Below are 22,283 nucleotides of genomic sequence, written 5' to 3' on the forward strand. Positions count from 1 at the left end.
TGCTGAGAGTCAGTAGGCAGAAACTTATTCCGTTGAATTGTTATTCCAATTATTTCGAGGAATGTGTGATCAAGACTTAAAACAGAGACTGGAGGCAAATCACAGTCACCTCTGTATTAATAGATACTCACTAGAGATGAGAGGGACTATGTTTTGTGCTCCCTCTTCTGGATATTGAAAGCATTACATGTGTTACATCTCCACAACAGTTTGTGTTAGTTACGCACTTCTCCACAGACTGAAACTGTACTCCCTAATCTGCTCAAACCCCTGATGAGCTGCCTGGTAGAGCCTTCCTCCACTCATCCCTGTTGACACTGTCCTTCTCTCCCCCTCTCCCTCATTTCTCCCTTTTCTCATTCCTCCTCCACCGTCCAGTACGTTTGGGAAAGGCTGCTTCCTGGTTTTAAACACAAGAACTTCCGCTGTCGAGAAGGAATCTGCCTCTGTCTCAGTGCCACACTTAGCACGTGAGTAACTTCCCTTTGGTCGTCTGTATCACTTCCAAGGTGAAATTTTAAAGAACACATTGAAAGTGTAGGGCAGAGGGTCATAGTTTGGTCCTTACAATAAATTCACAATGTAAAAATTGTGCACTGATAATTTTACTTACTTTAAACCAAATTATTGATTTGAAGTGTATACAGAAAGTTTTTTTCTGACAGATTCAGCGGTCTTAATCCTATACTGATGCCGTACATTTTCTGTCTGTTCCGCATACTGAGGGGTAGATTTGTTTTTCCTGTGCATTGTTGTTATTACTCTCTATGAGCATGCCCTATTGTGTTTGTTCAAGGAACGTACACTGCCTCGGGAATAATCTCCTTAACTGTTTGACTCCGTGGAGGTGGCACATATGCTACTAAAGGCACCACAACCTTTGTCATGTGGCGCTGACGGTCTTCAAACATACATGTCACCAGTTGTTGCTAGGGCTGAACGATATGCCAAAAAAAACAGATTGGGTTACTGTGATTGAAATATGAGTGACAGTGTTAGTGGCAATTTTTGCATTTGAACTGTGATGATGCGAATTCTTTGCTGGGATCTGTACCAAAAGGCATGTTCCCCTTTGTCTGGAGAACATGATTTGTATGCCAGCCAATGTAGTACCGCAGTGCTTCTTTTATAATGGTGTGTTGTGACATGGTTTATCTTTATCATGAAATTGCAGCTCCTGCAATTTGGATATTGCACTCTTGGCCCTATTGCAATTTCAATAATATTTAGTTTAATTATTCAGCTCTAGTTATTGCTTTCAGAGGATTTAAAAAATTTGTTGTCATCTCCCCAAAGGCTGAAGCTGTCAGGCCTGATGGAGGAGTTGCTTTTTTAAGTCAACATGAAGGAACAGTTGGAATGGGATTGTATCTTATTGCTCTACTCCAAAGAAAATATTCTGGTCCCTTCAGAGTCATTTTTCCAGAAGCCAGAAGAGGTCAGAGAGATCATATCAGGGAAGATCGAAGAAAATAGTTTGTGTGTAATAGAAATAAAATTGAAATTGGTCCGTTTGCTGAAAACCCTGTTGGTTAAACTAGACAACATTTTCAAACAGTTTATCAGTTTCTCAGTAAATCATGACTTTTAAATAGTCAGTTTTAAGGTCACATATCAGGGCCGTATGTGCAGGCTTTTGGCTTCATTTTCCAATGAAACTGGGCAGAATTTAATGTCTTCTGCTCATTTCTAAATGAATTAGTTTGTTTCTTCCGAATAGTTCTGAGAGGATATTTGCTCTGCTCTGAATTCAGCAAGCTCAAAATGTCATTAAACAAACACACCTATAGACATAACACCAAACGAACGCTTGCTTGTTTCACCTTGTTTGACAGCAGCTCGACTCCAGTTCAGATTTGCACTGGTTGTAGTGTACTTTGGGTTTTTTTTTTTAACCTCAAGGTTATAGCACAAAGCAAATCTGGCCTGTTAGAATGGCTGTGCTAATTTTAGTATCTTATTGCTAATGAAAAGTGACACTGTTGTGCTAAATGCTAAGCTGCCACTTGACGGTAAAGCTAAAGTTGTTCGCTGAGTGTACACGGGTATCCATTAAGCCTGAATAAAACATGGCACAAAAATGCTTATTTGTGTTTTCACATGTTTCTCATGTTATTACTGCACGTAGGTGACATAGCTCATTTCATATTCATTATATATTCATTCATTTTCTTGGTTGACAGTGGATTGAACTTGCATTGTTATTGAATGAAGTACAGTTTATGCAGTATTGTGTGCCAAATAAATTCCATATATTCTGGGGCTCATAAATTCTGAGCTTTCAAGTATTCTGATCCCTTTACAATGTCAAAAATAAATATCATCCTTCTCATTTCCCTTGTCCTCCTATGGCTCTCTTTTAGGTATGGAGCTCAGCCACTGAGCCTCAGCAAACTTGTTCCTCATCTCTGCTCTCTGACTGGAGACCAGAACCCTCAGGTAACAGACACAGTGCTTTTGCAATATGATACACAGTCGTCATGCCTGCATATTTATTTATAAAGCCATTTCTGTGAGTGTGGGTGGTAGAGGTCATTGTATCAGTCTGTAGCTAAGCCTGTGGTTTAACTCTCAGCATCCAGAGTGTGTTGGCAGGCATCTTAAGGCAGCTCTGCAATTATTACTGTTATTAGTGAGGAGATGGGCTCTGTACACTCCCCCCACCCAGCTTCCCTGCTGAATCATGAGCACCAGCACCTAGCCATTAACCCGTGCAGTGGTACTAGCTGAGTGTGTGTATATGCGAGTGAGTGAATAAAAGAGAGGAATAGAGAGGTTGGTTTAAACTCCTGTGGAGTTGCACCCCAAAGCCGAAATCTGCTTCTGTCGTCCACCCAATGATTATCTACCGACATGCTCTCCCGACCAATCAACATCCACAACAGGCCTGCCCACCCTCAGTTGCAGAGAATCCCTTTAACAGCAGCCCATTACCCAATCACAGCAGTGCTCACAACATGATGAGCAAATCAGATGTCTCCCATTAGGAGGGTGGGTATGAGTCCTTAAGGGTATATTTTTCAATATGTTTGCATAGGCAAGTGTGGAATCCTACACACTGGGGAAAGATTGTATGGTATTAAGGAAAGTTAACCATAATCTAAAACATACACATATGCACACACCATTTGTATCTGGTATGCTTGTGCAAGCACAGTGTGGAGAAGCCCTTGTGCGTGTTTGTATGGAGAACTTAAAATGGTTAATGTGTGTTTATAGGTACGTGAGGCCTCCATTACGACATTGGTGGATGTCTATCGTCATGTTGGAGAGAGGGTCAGAGCAGACCTGGGAAAGAGAGGACTACCTGCTGCACGGTGAGTTATTTCTTACGTCTCAGTTATTAATCAGCTCCCTCTATGCTAAGGTGTATGTATATGTGTGTGTACATGTTTGCCTGTGTGTGTTGCACAGCAGTAGTGAGTTGTTTTGGGGCTGTGGGTCCCGTGGCCTTGGCACTCGGTCTGTCCCAGGCCACACCATGCACCACCCTGCCCGTCACACACACAGAGGCACTTTGATTCAGAGCACAATGCTGACTGACTAAGGGAGGAGTGTGAGAGGGGGCAGATGGGGTACAAAGGCGTTTGGGTGGAATAAGAGTTGGGAGAAAAATTGGAGAAAGTGTGTGTGTGTTCATGTCATTTGAAGAGGTCCATTGAATGGTTGCGTCCTTCTTTGGTCGTCTTGGTTACAGGCCTGGGTTGAGGGTTATTCTAAGCACACAGTGACTGCCCCCCTCATGTGCAAGAGCCAAGCAGCAGCCAGTTTTGTGTGCTGACTGCTCAGTATGAGTCTTGCGTCTGTGAATGCTGGCTGTGGCCATGTGTCATGTGTTGAGCATATTAAGCCTGTTGTCTCTAGTGTACACATACTGTCTGTGTATGTGGGATTTATACAGACTGGTGTGTGTCTCTGCTTTAGGTTATATGTAGAGGTTTGACAGATGTAGTGATTTATATCTGAAACCAATGCTAGTTCTTCTGTAGATTTTTTGGACAGCTCATATGAAATTGTTTGAAATATGCATTAAGTTCTGCAAGAGTTGTTATTAGCACAAATATGTCATACCCGTTTTGTTACTGTATTTATTGATAACATTGGAGCACCGGTATTAAGTCTAGGTGGAAGGAGTGTGTCAGTGTGTGTTAGTATATGGTTCCTGGGTAATATACAGGGCTGCAGCCAGGGTCTTGCTGGCCAGATCACATATCAACACTGTGGAGATGACATCAGATAATGGAGAGAAAGTAGGTGTAGAAGGCTGAAAGTAAAAGGTGAAGTTTAGTTTGTTAGTGCATGCAGAATGGTTACAAGTGAGAAGATGACCACAGGACTGACTTTTATTATATCCTTTAAACTCTAAAGACCAATATTTTCAAACTATGTCCCTTAACACAAGTTAGCCTTTGTGAAATCCTTGACATGTCTTAATTAACAGCAGCTTGGAACACCAGCACTAGCAATAGTTTTCCAAGGGACCTTTGGAATTTTAGTCTCTCTCCCACCCCTTCAATTTGATTTAGGGTCAGAAATTATGTGGTCCACACAGAAAGTATTAAATCACACACAAAATGTTTTATTTTGTTTATGTGAAAAGTTTGCCTTACTGGTGAAATAATTGGAATTAGGCCTGTAGGCTGTAACATATGAGTATAATTACAGTTTTTTGTGCAGGTCAGGATGATCCGCTGCTGCTTTCACACAAATCTCCTGCTATGTATATGTTTTGAACTTTTTCATGATGTTTCCCAGAGTGGGTGTGAGCTTGTTGGTTTTTATTATCTGGCATATCATCTGACCCATCAGTCAGTAAAAATAATACAGATTAAAGGTCAAGATCGGAGGACAGCTGATTTATCAGTTTTGTTGATTAATTAGTGCTAATAAGACATGTTAGAAGCTATCCTTATTGGAACTTTGCTCCAATCAATACATTTGACATCTATATAAAATTCAGTAAAATAATTTATTTTTTAAAAAATTGCAGGGGCTGTGGGTGGAGTTATCAGCTGATTACTCAGCTGTCATTTTTTGCCTGCTCCATGCTATCATTTGGCCTGAAAATCCGGTCGACTTCTCAACAAAATTTGTAGTTTATAGACTGTGTCAGTTCAACAATAAGGAACGATACCACCCAAAATTAGGTTTGTCCCTAAAGGCATCCCAAAATATTCAGAACAGCATTGAAAAATAGTTTCATTTTCAGGTCGCTTTTGACACGTACATACGACAGTGAACCTGATGGCCCATTTCAGACAAACAATGACATGGTGATGTTCAAAATGCTTTCAGTCTGAATGGGTCAGTGTGAACCATCTGACCTGACTATTTCACCCAGCTCATCAAATTCTACGTTCAGTGTGGGTCAAACTCTTCCTGGATGTCTTTGTGTGTGCATATGTCTGTGTTACAGATGTCTGTTTTGTTCATCAGTATTATTGCTTATAAGTTAAACATAATTTCAATGCAATGTTGACATGTGTTGTCATTTAATCTACAGTAAGTGTGTGGGTTTTTCTTTCTAGCCGTGATGTGCTGTTGCAGACTTGAGCCTCTGTTAACAGTAAAAAATAACCTGTGGAGGTCCTCTGTCAAGTCCAGTGCTGGCTGAAAGAGGGTTGAGTAGACTTGCCTCGTGCACATTTTGAGTTCAAATGGGAGATGAAGTGAAAGGTGTGAGTCATCTCTACTGGACTCAGGGTGACCCTTTACAACGACAGTCGGTCTGCGTTTGCCACGGATCACAGCCTGTCCACCACAGAGAGCTCAGTGTACAAGTTGCAGCATTTAGAAGATCGGATACTGGTATTAAGGAATATGAGGAAGGAGGTGCAGGTTAAATAAGGGGAATAGGAGGGAGGGTGGGAGGAGATACAGGCAAGTGGGGTGACAAGGAGAGACTTGAAGGGGGAGAAGAGCAGCCTTGTTTTCTGTCTGCTGCTAGCTGTACAGCCCCTCCCCCTCTGGTGAGTGTGTGTGTGTGTGTCTGGATATGGGAGGGAGGTTACGTAAAGGGTAACTGAATCTCTTTGCTGCCTGTGACACAAACTGGCCCACTTGTCTCTGTCACACACACACACAGACACACACAGACCCTGCCTGAGATTTAACTCTTTGTACCGCTGTGGAGATTTCTCACTGGGGGTGTGTACTTGCCTAGCAGGACAGTACGTATGTGCGACAGTAGGTGGTGCTTTGTCATATGCCCGTAGCATGCTTTGGACTCTCGCTGTTTGGATCCTTCTTTCTCACACACACACACACACACACACACACACACACACACCCTCCTTTCTCCCATCTTCACCCCCTCCCTCTCTATCGGAGCCACTGCACCATGTTGGATACAAAGAGCTGAGGGAAGCCAAGGACCGGAGTATGTCACTAGCATGGGAGCTAATGCAATGTTGCGCAGGAGCTCAGCAACCTTTTAATCAGTCCGTTGGGAGATACTGAGGCAAATGAGTATCAAAGACGTAAGCTTGGATTGCTTATGAACAGTATAGGCAAATTAAAATGCTAATGAAGACGAGGGATCCATGTGAAAACGCTGCACGGCTGAGGTGTTCATTGCAACGCTAGTCGTCAGGAGCTGCTAAGCTGTCCGACAGTTGTGGATACCAAAAGACAGAGAGAGAGTCAGACTGAGGACGGTGTGTTTGACTCTTATTCTTGTTTGCTCACATCCATGGCTAAGCATTTTGGGAAGTAGGCGGTAGAGCATGTTACTAGACAAGGGTCATTGCGTCTGTGTTGTTTTATCTTCATGCCAGTCATGTGTAACTGATGTGTATCAACACTGCTCATTATGCAGTAGACATTTCAGACAATTATCCTGTCTGCGCTTGGGGTAGATCCCTGCGTTATTAACAAGCCCACAGTCTTACCTGTTCATCACATGCCTGAGCAGATCTGGCTTGAGATTGTGTGTGTTTTAGTGTGTTTGGTGAGGAGGAGGATGTCAGGATGACCCTTGTTGTGTTACTGCTGCAGCTTCATGAATGTGAACGGCATAATAGACACACCCACCCGCAGGCAGGCAGGCTGGCTGACCACATGTTGCTGCTGATGATAGTTTCACCTGGGATTCAAAGCCTCTTGCCGGTCTCTTGTTCAAAATTGTGTCGTGTGTGCGTATCCATCTATGTGTGTGCATTTTCTTTGTCATGATCCTGTCAATTAAAATGAGACTTAAGTCTTAAGTTTCATTTGAATGTGTGCAATTCTGCAGTTTAAGTTAATTCATTGTCTTTGTTGTGCACATCTGTTTTGCACTAACTTTTGTTCTTTTCTCTCTCTCTCTCTCTTTTCAGGCTACAGACGTTATTCGCTCGTTTTGATGAAGCCTTGAATTCAGGCAACATGGCTCTCAGCCCAAGTCACGGTCAGTGCCTCAGTTATTTATTTATTATTGTGGTCATCAAAATAATTTTACTGTTGTCATGTATTCTGTGTCTGTGCCTGTGTTTGTGTGTGTTTGTTTGTGTGCTTGTGCAAGTCCATATGTGCATGTGCTCTTGTGATTGTGTCACTGCGTTGCCATGAGCTCCTTGCAAGAGGACCTAACAGGATTAATGGTTTAATCTGTGTGTGCGAGTTGCTCTTGGTTTTCCGGCTGAGCCAGACCTGAGCTAAAGGCTGCTTCTGCTGAGTGTTTTGCTCTGGGAGCCTCACGCTCTGCCAGTGTTCTTAAACCATGGAAAATTGCAGTGGTATTGATGACACCCCTTACAACAATGTCTCACTTTAGTAATGCCCATCTAAGACTTGACTTGGACTTTTTCTCACTTGCAGTGCTCTCTGTGGCAGCACTGCATTGATTTTATGATCACTTAAATTATTCAGTTACAATAAAATGACTTGACTTGAGATCTTTGTATAAAAGCTGGGTAATGTTTTTTTTTTCTAATCACATTAGTTGTATTATTATTGATAATTGGGTAATAAGAAGCACAGAATCACTCTTAAGCCTGAATACTGGTGAATAAGGTATATTCAAGAGCAGCCAATGGTGTGGAAATAGTTGAGGGAAAAAAATCAAAAAGCATGAGTATGTGCCTATATAAATGTATCCCAGCCTTTAGTCAAATTATATTCTTAACCCTATGTCTTAAAGCTGAGTTTTTCATCTTTGTGATGTGAGTTAGGTCTGTTGATGTTGGCGAGCAGAGCCTGTCATTGGCTCTTAGTGTCTTTAGGTTGCCCTGTCACAGTATCTCTCTGTCCAACAGCGACAACAGTGTTTGGTGCCTAGTCGGTTCTTGCAGTCTGTTTACTTGTAGAGAGAGATGTAGGGAGAGACATGAAGAGCTCAGGGGTGTAGTTGCCATGTTGCTGTCCCTGGTGGCAGCTGAGGGATTGAGGGGGTGTTACTTTTAACTCCCACTTCTCAAGGGTGTAGGCGCAAAATTGTGTTTTTGAGTTCATGATTGTGTAGTTGTTATGATCAAATTATAATGTGATTTCTTCTTTATTGTGCCATTTTGTCTTCCATCATGTGTTTTGCCAGGCATTTTTTTTTTTTTTTGCACTATTGGCTCTTTGCTAGGAGAAATATAACAGGAGTGAACATTGTAACAGTCCAGTGAGTGGTTTGAAAAGAAACTGGCAAAAATGCTCGACAAAACGGGTGGTGATGTTGTCGTTATTATTGTTGTTTTTATCACAGTAGATTGTCCCATCATTAATTTTAAGGTATTAGGCACACAACAAACTTCGTCTGTGACCATTCTCATTATCCAGGACACTAAAAAGTCTAACCTTCACTTCATTTGTTCTTACTTGCCCTTGTCCCACATCCCTTTTAGGCCAGCTTTTTGCGTTTACTCTAAAGGGTTTAAGGCAGCTGTTGCTGAGAGAAAAGGGGAGGGAGGGAGGTAAGCAGAGAGGGCAAACGACTGAGGGGAGGAATCTGACGGAGATCTCTCGCAGTAGGAGAGTCGCAGCGCGGTGCCTATCACTGGCTCTCCCTGATTCATCATGACAGAGTCAGAGAGAGACTGAACAAATGAGAGAGAAAGGAAATAGAGGAGAAAACAAAGGAGCGAACAGAAAGAGAGGAGGGAAAACGAAGACAACTGGAAGTCTGTGTTGGAACTATACGATATTTGATTTATAACACCAAACAAAATACTGGAGAGGTACAACTTTGTAAAGATCTAACAACAGGAAGTTTTGATACATAACACTTTACCACTGTAATCATGACGGTTGGAGATGACGGCAATGGTAAGTGTGTGTGTGTGTGCTTAATCTCATCTGGCTGTGGATGCTGGCACTCAGACAAAGGCTTGTCAGCATATGGTTTTAGACTGAAATCAGCTTAAACGCCAAGCACTTTCACCCCAAGTGATTTGGCTCAAATAAAAGCTACATCTGCATGTGTGCGTGTGTGAAAACTGGGGTGTCCTAAAATGTCTCCATCACACTGTACCACACATTTGTGTGTGTGTGTATGTGTAGATATATAGTACATGTACAGGAGCACATGTGTATCCTAGTAATTTCATAGTTTGCTATTTGAAAAAATCTTTTTTTTTTGTTTTGTTTTGTTTTGTTTTGTTTTGTTTTGTTTTTTTTGCTGAGAGACATCTGGGGGTGATGGTTCCTGTTTCTGTGACTTGCAGTGTCAGGCCTCAGTTGAATCTACAGTATCAGTCACAGTTACAGGGTACAGTATGCACCTTAACTCCCCAAGCCACCCAACTGCTCACAGTTAATACTCTGCTGGGATTTATGTGGAATTTCTCCATTTAGTCTGCTTTAGAAAACACCCTAGCCTCTCATTTTCTGCTTTTTTCCCTCTCCCACTTAAACTCTCTCTGTTGACGTAATATTGCGTCAAGTGTTGTTCTGTGTTGGCAGCCTTCCTGGTGCGTGAATTTCGAAATAATGTTCAGTGATTGATGATTGTTAATTATTAACAATTAATCATTGTTAAGATGAGGTCCATTTTAGCTCACCCAGCTTGTCTTGTCTCCAACCTTCAAGAGAGGGTTTCCTGCCTGCAGGCAGCAGAAGAGGACATTTGTTTAATGTGAAGTTACATTTAGATGACACATAATCATAACGGCTGAGAGAATTTCAGGCCTCATCTTTCTGGCTGTTTTGAAAATGGCTCCTCTAAGAATTTCACGCCATTATGGCATCTAGTATAGCAATACAGTGTACACAGACCCAATATATAACTTTTGTGCTTGCTGTCTAGTGATAGTCATAATTTACAGGACTGTTATTCAAAATTTTATGTCCAAAACACTTCAAAAATATAAGAAGGCATCTTAAACTAAAACGCAAACAGAAAATAACAGAAAAAGATCATCATTCATTCTTTCTTTCAGGCTGACATATAATCCAGTTTCAGAATAGAAATACCAAATCTCCACTGGATACGTAAATATCTACTTTTCTGACATACAATGATGAAAGAATCACTGCTTCAAAATGATAACTTAAAGTCTCTGGCAAGACTTAACATTTAAAACTGAAACCAAAACTAAACACTGTTTAGTAACCTTTTTCGAATTTACACTTAATTGAATATTAATTATGTAAACATTATCTAATGTGGAGCTGCAGAGGAACCAATCTTGTTACTGCTGTTTGTGTATAACAAAGTGAAGCTTGTCAAAGCCATTGGCACCTTGCTTGCCACATACTTAATGTTAGGTGGTCCATTCTGAAAATGTCTGTGTGAATCCAAACACACACACACACATACACACATACATACACATGCACCCTGTTGACAGGGACTGACACACAATCACACTCACTCACTCTCTTGCAGACATGCTCATTCTGCTTCAGTGCATCTCCATTTCTGCAAAGGAAACCATGACCCCGTTTCCAGGCTAGACTGGTTGCCATGGCAAAGCTTTCCTCTGAATATTATGGTTTATTCTTCTCCCTGCCTTGGAATTGGGACCTAAGTTATACCTGCATGTATTTATTTTGTGTGTGTGTGTGTGTGTGTGTGTGTGTGTGTGTGTGTTTTCATTTAAAGAGCTCATTTTCTCTAAGCTCTGCTGGAAATGGAGCAGTCTGTGTCCTATTGGAGAATCCAGGCCTGAACCTCAAATGTCTGTCTCTCAGTGTCTGTCTGTCTCTTCTCCCCCTCTCTCTCTTTCCCTACAAATGAATGTGATGATCAGTATTGATACAGAAACTTGCAGTGTTATTTTTGGAAGTATAAAAGACACAGTTCTCCTATGAGAGTAATGCCTTTATATGTATACAACATTTAGATCCCTTGCTGCAGGGACAGCTTTGTGAATAATAATCATAAGTAAAAAGTAAAAAAATTTAAGTAAAAGGCATAGCCAATGTCCCTTTTTGTTCTACATGCCTGTAAATTTTAGTTGGGAACGGCAGGTTTCTATAGTTTTTCATTGACACACATACACCTCCTCTAGTTTTCTTTGTAGCTGGCGCAGTTATGAGCTTTTTAACAGCTTTTGTCCCCAGTTCCTGCAGCAGCGCTCATGTTCTTGTTTTTCCACCAGTAGTTATTCTCATCTGAGGGCTGTGCAGTGTCAAAATACTCTGCGTGTCATCTTTTGCATGGGATGCCATACACTGTCACATGTTCCTGAGTTGGAATATGTCTGTGACATGGCCTGTTCCCTGTGCAACTTACAGCAGATCAGCACAAACACAGGCTTTCTGTGTAGTAAGTCTAATTCCTCAGAAGATATCTGGTTTTGCTCTTAGTCACATGTTGAGATTTTCAGCTGTATGTCCCAATGTTTTAAAGACAGCTTAACTGACTGGACGTTTCTTCACTTTCTGTTCCTGAGTTAGCTTTGCACACCATGATATGGACCACTATACTATGTGACATATCAGGACTGTCAAGCTTGTCTTAATTTTGATTTCAGCATTCGGGATAAATAGAAATAGAATAAGATATTTCCACACAAGATTAAAAACATTAACTCTTAAATACACATTTAATTTCATGACTGAATGTTGAGTTGAGGAAGATTTGATTTGACTATTCAGTTCTGTGTAATTCCTGGGTCTCAAATAGACATGGTTTCACAATTCATCTCATTTTCTATAATCCATTGACATGTTGTGTCACTTTGTGTTTTGAGTTTTTTGGCATGATTGAACCATTGAAATACTTTGGTTAGAACCAGAGTCAGTGCTGCCACCATGTGGTCGCATCTGAATATATGTATGTTGTTCACAGATCTGTTATTTTAATCGTTAAATGACTTTCATGCAACTGATCAGATCTTTACGCTTCAGTTTGTCTTCCTCTTCGATCAGCTGTGTTTTATCTTACGTCTTCTAGCTCTTCCTCTATATAGATTGTTTGTTTTCTAACTGGTAACAGTTTTGGGATTATTCCTGGACTGATTAGACATTGACACACTGGGGTGTATGTTTGTGCTGGTGTGTATTAACATCTTTTAGCTTCTTACCACTGGTTGATTGTTTCTGGACAACTATCAGATTTCTTTGTGTGAGCCAGTCTTTTCTCCTCATCTCACTCCGTTTTTGACTCAAATGAAGAGAGGAGGGGATCTCGGCCTGGTGTTTCCATGGCAACACCGCCTGGTACATGGTGGAACAGATACCTCTCAGTATGTGGGTGTGTTTGTGCGTGCGCCTGTGTCCGTTTCTGCATGTGTGTACTTATAGACTTGTCATATGCATGGTGTGCCATATTATTTGGAAATGTGTTAATCTGTGCATGGTGCGGGAGGAGCCTCTCCCCCTACCAAAACCAGAATCCATCCTGATTTAATAAACTAACATAAAGTCAATATATAAAAAGTTAATCCAACTGTTGAATAAACTAAATTGGATGTGTGCAAGTTGGCTTACTGAGCATCTTTTTTTCCCCTGTTGGGTGCTCTGTTCATTTGACAAGCTGGTCTGCACAAGTTGCCATGGAAACAGCATGTGTGCAGTCTGCTTTCTACAAGGGACTCCACCACCACCACCCACCCCCTCCTCCTCTCTTTCTATCTGGTGTCTTTGCTCTGCCCTTCACCCAGAGACATTTTCTCCCATGGGGTCTGACTAGACAAAAGCAGGAGATGCAAATTGTGCTAACAGTGATGCTAATCAATGCTAGGGCGAAAACCCTCGATGCCTGGCTGAGTATTGCTAATGGACCCTTGGGTTGTGTTAAAAAGCAATTAAATTCACTAAATTGGTGTCTGATAATGTGAATTCATTCAGCTCTGTCAGTGTCTTTGTGTTCAAATTTAACTGTAATCATTACAGTATTTCTGTGTTTTCCTCACCATTCATGTAAGAACCTGTTTCGTAACTATGTTTATTATGCAATGGAGGTCCTGGCCTTTGAACTTTGTCCCCTGTTTTTGACAAGTTATTGCTATTCTTGTCCACTGGAAGAGAACAGAAGTATCAGTCATATGATCTGATAGCCTGTGTGTGCCTGTACACAGTGTAGAATAGTTTGACTTTATTAGTCTGTAGATTGAGTTCAATTAGTCTCTGGTTGTAAATGAGGCTAGTTTTAGATGTGATGACAGTATTTTATCTATATGTTTTGGAAATGTAAAACATGAGCCACTTTATGTATCTGTGTGAGAGCTACACTTTCTGTACTGCACATCTGATGGGGATAAAAGCTCCTTCAAATTAAAGTTGAAAGATGACAGCCTATTTGTTGTTTTGTCTAAAATCCAGTGCCCTAACTATAGAGTGAAAAATAACCAAAACATGTCACTGTCTGCTGACTGCACTGTATGTTTGTGGGTGGGTCAAGGCCTCAGATGGAGGGGTGTGCCCCCCCCCCCCCCCCAATTCAGCCTCCACACACCCCTCCTTTGATCATTGCTCCATCATCCTTTGTTCTTTTGTGTACGTGAAGAGGGAGAGAGTCAATAAATAAATGTGTCTTTTCTCAGGCAAGTGTAGCAACATAAACAGTGTGTCAAGAGATTGTTGACAGTTATGTGTGTGAGAGTGCAATAGAGTTAGAGAGGGAATAGAGAGAGGTGTAAGAGGCTGGAGGGTGTGTGTTTTCAGTGGTAATGAGTTTAGGTTAGCTGGTCTGGCAGAGACACAGAGAAGCCCTGTTAATATTCCTGGAGAGTGTCTCAGTGTGTGTCTCTCTTTCTCTCCCATCATACACACACACATTCATAGTCCTGCCTCCGCACTGGCTGCAACACTATGATGTCACCTCTCATCTGATTGGTTGTGAGGCTGCTGATGGAAGGAGGAGAGATGCTGGAAGAGAGAGAGGGAGGGAGGGATTGATGAGAGGGAGAGTGAAAGAAAATGCCGGCACTTGTATGGGTGGAGGGCTTTTCGGATGGCGATGTGAGGTGTGTGTGTGCGTGTAGCCTTAGCCCCAACATGAAGTGTGCGTGAGGTGTGTGCATGCGTCTTGGGGTACGGTGCCGAGAAGAGGGGGGGACCCCAATACCACACCCTCCCTGAAGTATGAGGCGTCTTATCTGCCAGCGGATCTGTGACTGTGAGTGCAGGGATGGACCTGGGTGTGTTGGTGTGTGTGGAACGTTTCATGATAAAGGATGTACATGTCTGCTTCTTTACACTTAGTTAACACAGTAGGCTCTGCGGTCTCTGTGAACCTTTGACTGATATGTACATGCATACATGCCTGTCAGTTGATTTTGGATGTTGACTCTGTGTGTGTGTGTGTGTGTGTGTAGGTAAGTTGATGTATGAGTCAAGGTGTAGGGTGGTGGCTTTGGCGCATTTCTCCTCAGCTGGTTGTCAGAGCGACCAGAGCGCAACTGCATTCCTATGCCAACAGTTTGATCTCCTCGGTCCTTTGTGTGTGTTTGTGTGCATGCGCGCTCGTGTGTCCTCACATAACGTCGTCCACAGTTGTTTTCTCTGGTAGATGCTCATTCAGAAGGCTGCACCATAGTTGCATGTGTGTCTCAAGTTTCACTGCTAGCCTTCAATCTGGCTTAAATTCTGCTAGCATACAGATTGAGTTTCTGGGTTCCAGAGAGTTCTGTCTGTCATCTTGATAATGTTTTGTGTGTGTGTGGGTTTGCCTTTGTCTTCTAACCAGTAGTGTGTTTGTAATTGGTATTGATTTAGTGATTCCTGACCAAGCTCTGTGGACTACAACCTCCTTCTGTTCCCAGCTTCTCATCTTTACTTTTCTTTGTAGCTTTCATTGTCCTCAACTTCCCTAAAGCTTTTTACGCTCAACATAAAAGGCATAAATAAAATACAAAGTGCTGTGAAAGGCTTCAGATGGGCCTGAGGCTTTGAATAACAAATAACTTCCTATTTCATCAGGGTAGCTGTTGATCTTTTTGTTGAGACTCTTCAGTTGTCATTGTATTTGCTGATGGATTAGAATGGTTCTCATGCAAATTGTGAATAAGTAAAATAATTGTTAAACTGCTTTTTTAGACTATATATGGTCATGGTTATGTATTTGACTCAACTCAATACCAGCATGAGTTAAAACTGCAACAAGTTTGAACTATGCTTGCCTATATTGTGGGTTGTGGGTTGTAACCCTTTGCTTTCTGTCCTCTCTTTCCAGATCGTAGTTTTGAGGATGATGACAGCGTGGATGGGAATCGCTCTTCCTCGGCCCAGGCTGCCTTCAAGGTCCCAAAAGTCCCCAAGAAACCTGCAGAGTCTTCCGCTGCGCGCAGGCCCAGCGCTACTGGTGGCAAGCTAGGTACTTCATGTGTATTTACACACACAATTTGTCTGTTTCCACCAATTTTGTAAAATACACATTTCTGTTCTGTTAGCCATCATTCATAGCTAGTGGTTTGATGACAAATCAAAATTATCAGTGGCATTGCAATTATCTACATGGAAGTAATCCAGTTTTCCAGTGAGGGTCACATCGTCTGTCAGCCAACTTCCAGAATGGAATTACTTAAGTCGATATACAAAACCAGACCACTACAGCAGGAATCATAGCTGTCCACACTGACTTTCTCTACGTCTCCTCAGAAAACTCATATTATTATTATTACGGGCGTCATATCCGTGGTGAACTCGATCATCCTTCCTGCTGAGAGAGCCCCTTCCTCTCTGTCGAGTCTTCCTCCTGCTGTAGATGGCTAAAGTGTTATGTTTGCTTTATCTTTGCGTGTATTGATTTTCGCGGTCTCTCTTGCTGTTGGAAGAAAGCTGCTTTCCCACACCCGTGCAGTGATGTTCCTGCTGCCTGCTCATGTTTCTCTGTCAGCACTGTCACGTATACGTGCACACATACATGCGTAGGTGTAAGTGTCTTACCAAGCGAGCAGTCTGTCACAGTCCTGCTGCGTTGCTCTGTTGGTTGGAAATACAAGACTGTGATGTCTTTTCACTTGCACTATTACTGCCTTATTGATCATGGAGAGGCTGTTGGAGGCTGAGGTCAATGGCACGCTGGGTATTTTTCACACACAGGACTACAGCTCTGAAACTTTGACCACAGAGTTTTGACCCACTTTTTTCTAAGGGGTAGCAACTGTAAACATTTTCTGTCATTTTGTTTTACATTTTTTGTGTTCGGAATGAGTTTTCTCTACTCTATCTTCCTGGTTTCCATGATGGCAGTGATGGGAGACCTTATCGTCTTCATTTGCATTTAGATGACCCCATGCCCACACACTCTGGCAATAAGGCTCAGACAGAAGATGGATATTTAATTTTTGCAAGTAACCGGCAGAAAAATGTCTAGAGCTTAAACAAAGCCGTATCCTGAAGAATCAAGTCCCAGGGCATGACTTAAGTTCCTAAGATGGTTGCTTTATGTCTTCAGTCACAACAGGCCAAATATTTTTCACACAGGTAGTTAACAGTTGTAACTCTACTTTATGCTTTGTCAACAATTGTAGGTTTAATATATTTTATTCAACCTGAATGAATAATTACAATTATTTTTCCAGCCAGAACTGCTCACCCTGATTTAAAAAAAATACTGTGAACCTTTCCATTTTCCAGCTGTTAAAACGGTGCTCAGGTGCTGTTAGGTTGGTTTCATGACCAGGCTGCTGCCATGTTACTCCCTGAGAATAATGAGGGATAGTGCCTATAAATACCCAGCCAGCTGCATCAGCATTCCCCAGCTTTCAAAGGGTCATGTGCAGTTTTAATAAAGTAACTGTTTTTCTCACAGTTTTTTGCTCAAGTCTCCTCCACCATGTTTACATCTTTCCTTCAACCACTGAATGTCTTCTCTCTAAGCTGTGCCATTTTTATTAATATCCTCACCCTGTTGGATTGCTTAGTTCTCAGCTCCCCCTTTCTTTTTTCTTTGTCTCATCTTTCCCTCTTCTCTAATAAGGAATTGTAGGAGGTGTGGTCCACAGAGCTTCCAGCCCCTAGAGAAATATGATTGACATGCCCATTATTGCCAGGAAGTCCATTAGAAACACAGGCTGCTGCCAGCGACTTAAGTGTGTGTGTGTGTGTGTGTGTGTGTGTGTGTGTGTGTGTGAATGCCGTGAGTTAAACCAGAATCACAAAACCAACCAGCGCAGAAATTCTATTGTGTAAATGCACTCATACATTATTTGACTCTGTTCTTTTTTTTTTTCTTTTTTTTTTCCCCTCTAAGTATCTAAGGAAAGTGCTGGTGCGATTGATGAAGAGGACTTCATCAAGGCCTTCACAGATGTCCCCACTGTTCAGGTACACTATGCACAGGAGTATAAATGCCAAAAAATCACACACATTCAGTCCAGTCAGTAACTAAGCTTTTCAGGCTTTCAAGGCCAGACTGTCTGAGACTTTTTCTGTCTTCTCTCTCCCTTCTCCCGTCTGCAGATCTACTCATCGAGGGATCTCGAGGACAACCTGAATAAGATTCGTGAGATCTGCTCTGATGACAAGCACGACTGGGACCAGAGAGCCAATGCCGTCAGTAGATTAACCTTTGATGCATTTCTTTTTTATTAGTTATATCAACAAATTATCAACAAATTTATTAGTTATATCTTTTCTTCTAAACAGCTGAAGAAGATCCGCTCACTATTAGTGGCAGGCGCATCCAACTACGACTGTTTTTACCAGCACCTACGGCTCCTGGATGGAGCGTTCAAACTGTCAGCTAAAGACCTGCGCTCACAAGTTGTCCGAGAGGCCTGCATCACTGTGGCGTGAGTGCTGATTATCGATAGACTGCAGCGCTACGTTTGTGTTTGGAATGCGTTCTGTGTTTAGAACATGTTTGTTTGTTTGTGTGTATTCACCTGTGTTTTCTTGTAGCCACCTCTCCACCGTGCTGGGGAATAAATTTGACCATGGAGCGGAAGCAATCGTTCCAGTCCTCTTCAACCTCATCCCCAACTGTGCCAAAGTCATGGCCACCTCTGGTGTGTCAGCTATCCGCATCATCATACGGGTGAGTTTTGCAGACATACATTCCTTCAGTATTCTCACTGAGATTCTTTGTAGACTGATTATTGCATCTTTCCCTCTCTGCTGCTTCCTTTCTGCAGCACACTCATGTCCCCAGGCTCATTCCCCTGATAACCAGTAACTGCACATCCAAGTCTGTCGCTGTTAGAAGGTGAGATTAACGAAAGCACTGGTGTTGACACTAAATACTTTATAGGTACAAAGATCATGAAATGCTTCGTGCTGTTTTGTGTGATAATGAGTGATAAAAATGTGTTATTTCTAGGCGCTGTTATGATTTCTTGGACCTTCTACTACAGGAGTGGCAAACCCACTCTCTAGAGAGGTGAGGGCTCATTCCAATGTGGTTTAGAGCAAAGCTGTGCTCAACATTGCTGCAATAAACAAGACTGTTTGGTTTTCTGGGAAACAAAAGATGCTTGAAAACTGTTTTTATTCACACTAAATGCACTTTTTGTATCTTGGTATCTCCCTTTCAGGCACACAGCGGTTCTAGTTGAGAGCATCAAGAAGGGAATTCGAGATGCAGACTCAGAGGCCAGAGTGGAGGCCCGCAAGTAAGAGACACTCAGATACACGTTCACATTTCTCAAAATTAAGTTAAATGAAAGCAGAAAGTAGGTTAGTCTATCTCATTGTCCTTCTCTTCTCATGTGAATCCCTGCATTCCTCTCTCCTCTCCTCTTTCTCTGTACACCTCCATCTCTGTTTTCTTCTTTTTGCTGTCTGCCTCAGGGCCTACTGGGGTCTGAGGAACCACTTCCCAGCAGAGGCTGACGCTCTCTACAACTCTCTGGAGTCGTCATACCAGAGGACCCTTCAGTCCTGCCTGAAGAGCTCTGGTAGTGTGGCCTCCCTTCCCCAGAGTGACCGCTCCTCATCCTCGTCTCAGGAGAGCCTCAAGTAATCAACATTCAGCACTGCTTCTCCTTAGTTCCTTAGGGTCTAGGGTCCATTCTGGCAGAAAATATCTTGAAAAATGGTTTTGTGAGATCCCCTTTGTGGACCTACATACCCCTGTTGGAGTGTGGATGGATCAGATCTCAGTTTACTTACTTTCTTTCTCCTCAAGTTTCTCATGTTGCCAGCTTTTCTAACTAGACTGCCCACTTTTAAGACAAAATTCCCAGTAACTTCATCCATTTATGTTCAAGCTTTGCAGAAGAACAAAGACATTCCTAGAAGGTTGTTCAGGGGTTTTTATACTCAGTGTTACCACAGCATTTTGATTTGTCATTGTTTTTCCTCCTCTGCATTGTATTTCACTGGCAAGATGAAATCGGAGCAAAGCAGAATGACGTGCTTCCTGCCATACTGTTTTATGTTATTATTTAGTGTGGGAGTCTGTGGCTTGAAGTGTGTGGCAAAGGCTCAGAGAATAAGCAGCATTAAAGCGCTCGCTACCATAAAAATGTAAACATATTTCTTAGATATTTTAAATGTGCATTTCTTATTTTTCTATGACCGGTCATAGGTTAGAGAAAAAACAAATGAAATTAACGATTATAATTATAAGAATTTTGTGTGGAACTCTAATCCAAATGTAATTATGATGGCTTGAGGGCAGCAGGGGTTTCCATGGGTCTGTTTGCGTCGCCATAAATAGTCATACTGATGTACAGAAAATTTTAGGTCAAAAATCATAATTGTTGGTTGAATTAGCAAACATTTTCTGAATATCCACTTTCATTTTGCGCTCTTCTGCTCTCTTTTACTCTTTATTGTGTATTTGTTTATATTTCAAGTGGATGGATGAAGTGTTTACTGGGTGATTCCTGGAAAATGTTTGTAGAAAGCAGAATAATACCAATTCACTACTGAAGTGAAAAATTATTATCATTATTATTATTATTATTATTGAGCTGTTTTATATTTTGTCATGGAGGAAAAGAGAAAGTCGAATTTTTGTTGTGGACTGACCTACTTTTTTCCCCTCTTCTGTCAGTCGGCCTCTCACTTCTAAATGGTCAGCAGCTCCAGGGCGAGGTGAGTCAAGCACACACCCCCATACACACGTACACATTCACACGCATTATCAAACAAACAAAATCTCATGCTCACTCACTCTTGTGAAAATGCACACACATACACTACGACATAACATTAGTTCCTACAGAACCATTTCCCATCATTCTCATTCACATCTTGCCTGTGTCCAGCCCCGTGCAGCCACTTCCTCTTATGTTTTTATGTTACCGCACACGTGTACGCACACATATGCGTACTTGTGTTTGGCTGTATGTGTATTTCTGTATGGTGTCAGTATTGTGTTGTGTGCAGTGTGGTGCCGGCATGTGTTTGTCATGTATATATCCCCTCATCACCTCCCATCCCTTCTCCAACACAATCCTCCTCCTCCTCCTGTCCTGTCAGTCCCTGCGGGTTCAAAGGGAGGCGTGTCGTCGACCTCCCTGCAGCGTTCCCGTAGCGATGTGGATGTAAATGCAGCAGCAGTCGCTAAGCACCGGCACGTCGGACAGACAAGGGCGACGGGGCGCCTGCCCCCTGGCTCCTACTCCTCACTGGGTAAGGGCCCTGTCAGTCGAGTTAGATGGCTAATCAGACGGTGCAGACATCAGTCAGCATGCGATCAACAGGATGTCAGGCAGAGATTGAGACTCCATCTGACGAGTCAGTCCAGAAGTAGCGCTTCTACAGTTACTGACAGGTTGAAGAACACAATAAAACTTTACAAAAGCTCACCACATCTACAAAACAGTGTTTAAAGATGGACGTGCACTCTCACACTTCAGTGCGTGGACTGGCCTTTCTCCTCTCCGCTGCTCTACTCTCTCCTCCTGCTGCCTGCTCACTGCCTGTATGTGTTCTCGTATGGATGTTCTCTGTCTGCATGCTGTGTAGATGAATATCGTCCTCCGTGTTGACTTGTCTCTCTCCGTTTCGATGTTGACCGCTACATCTAGTTAAACAGATGTTCTGTAACTAATACACACTGTGCTCCTCTCTTCTCTTGTCTCTCCTCTTGTTTCTGTCTTATATTCTTTTTTCCTCTTCATTATTTTGTGTTTCATTGTAACTGACACTTTCCATTCAATATTGGTTTTCCCTTTATTGAGTTCCTTTTCCCCTTCTTTCTTTACCTTTCCATAATCATTTGTCTCAATCCTTTCCCTTCGTTTCCTCCCTCTTCTTTCTCCCACTCTCTCTTTGCAACTAAAGATGATGCCTCTGATAAAACGGATGGTAAGATCATCTCACTCTGCTTCACCAGCTGCAACCTACTTGTTTTCTTTCTCTTCTTTTCCCTCACTCCATTCCAGTCCACCAGTCCATGTCAACTCCTTTAGTTACAGTGTGCCCACAGCGCCCCCTGCTGTCAGTCTTATGTTCAAACCTCATTTATATCACTGTCCTACTCAGCACATCATGAATCAAATTAATTACACATCTAAGATCATGTTCTGCTTTTCTACAGCTTTGTTTTTAATATTGAAATGGTCTAACCATCAACACTTGCATTCAACTGTTTCATTCAACTTTTGAGGTTTTAGTAGGATAACTAGGATGTTTTGTGTAGTGTTATTATGCACATATCAGGTAAAATGTGTTGATTACAACCTGCTCCTTCTTTGTCTGTCTGTAGGGACCAGGTCAGACAATGGTAAGACTGTGGTCAGGTGGATGTGTGTGTGGGCATGTTTTTGGGATGTTCTAGTTGAGTTCAAGTTCAAAACATGCCAAATCTAAAATAACAAATTTCTAAATCTTGAAATTTTCTATCACATATCCAACATTAATCGTGCAAGATTGTTTTCTAAGGTATTTTGCAGAAGAGTAGCTCAACATAAACCGAAAACTGCAGTTGTAAGTGGATTGGATGGATTGGATTTTCATCAAATCAGTCAACCCTTGCACATAAATAAGTAGTTGACTCAGTTTCACATTTTAAGTTGGACATACTAGATGTGGTT

The 22,283-nt window shown here is 42.0% G+C and overlaps 1 protein-coding gene across 3 annotated transcripts in view; it reads left to right on the forward strand.

Annotated features, from left to right (window-relative positions):
- The window catches only part of clasp2 (cytoplasmic linker associated protein 2), a 48,781-nt gene that overhangs the window by 8,554 nt on the left and 17,944 nt on the right, over positions 1 to 22,283 (forward strand). For all 3 annotated transcript variants that reach the window (XM_046418310.1, XM_046418311.1, XM_046418312.1), the window contains exons 4-19: positions 379 to 470; positions 2,364 to 2,439; positions 3,220 to 3,317; positions 7,317 to 7,387; positions 15,527 to 15,667; positions 17,549 to 17,622; positions 17,758 to 17,850; positions 17,944 to 18,089; positions 18,199 to 18,334; positions 18,432 to 18,502; positions 18,617 to 18,676; positions 18,831 to 18,908; positions 19,087 to 19,254; positions 20,297 to 20,337; positions 20,725 to 20,877; positions 21,956 to 21,973. In XM_046418310.1, the coding sequence (XP_046274266.1) occupies positions 379 to 470; positions 2,364 to 2,439; positions 3,220 to 3,317; positions 7,317 to 7,387; positions 15,527 to 15,667; positions 17,549 to 17,622; positions 17,758 to 17,850; positions 17,944 to 18,089; positions 18,199 to 18,334; positions 18,432 to 18,502; positions 18,617 to 18,676; positions 18,831 to 18,908; positions 19,087 to 19,254; positions 20,297 to 20,337; positions 20,725 to 20,877; positions 21,956 to 21,973 (1,516 nt within the window). The remainder of the gene's footprint in view (positions 1 to 378; positions 471 to 2,363; positions 2,440 to 3,219; positions 3,318 to 7,316; positions 7,388 to 15,526; positions 15,668 to 17,548; positions 17,623 to 17,757; positions 17,851 to 17,943; positions 18,090 to 18,198; positions 18,335 to 18,431; positions 18,503 to 18,616; positions 18,677 to 18,830; positions 18,909 to 19,086; positions 19,255 to 20,296; positions 20,338 to 20,724; positions 20,878 to 21,955; positions 21,974 to 22,283) is intronic.

This window comes from Scatophagus argus, chromosome 17 (assembly GCF_020382885.2).
Source record: "Scatophagus argus isolate fScaArg1 chromosome 17, fScaArg1.pri, whole genome shotgun sequence".
Classification (NCBI taxonomy): Eukaryota; Metazoa; Chordata; class Actinopteri; family Scatophagidae; genus Scatophagus; species Scatophagus argus.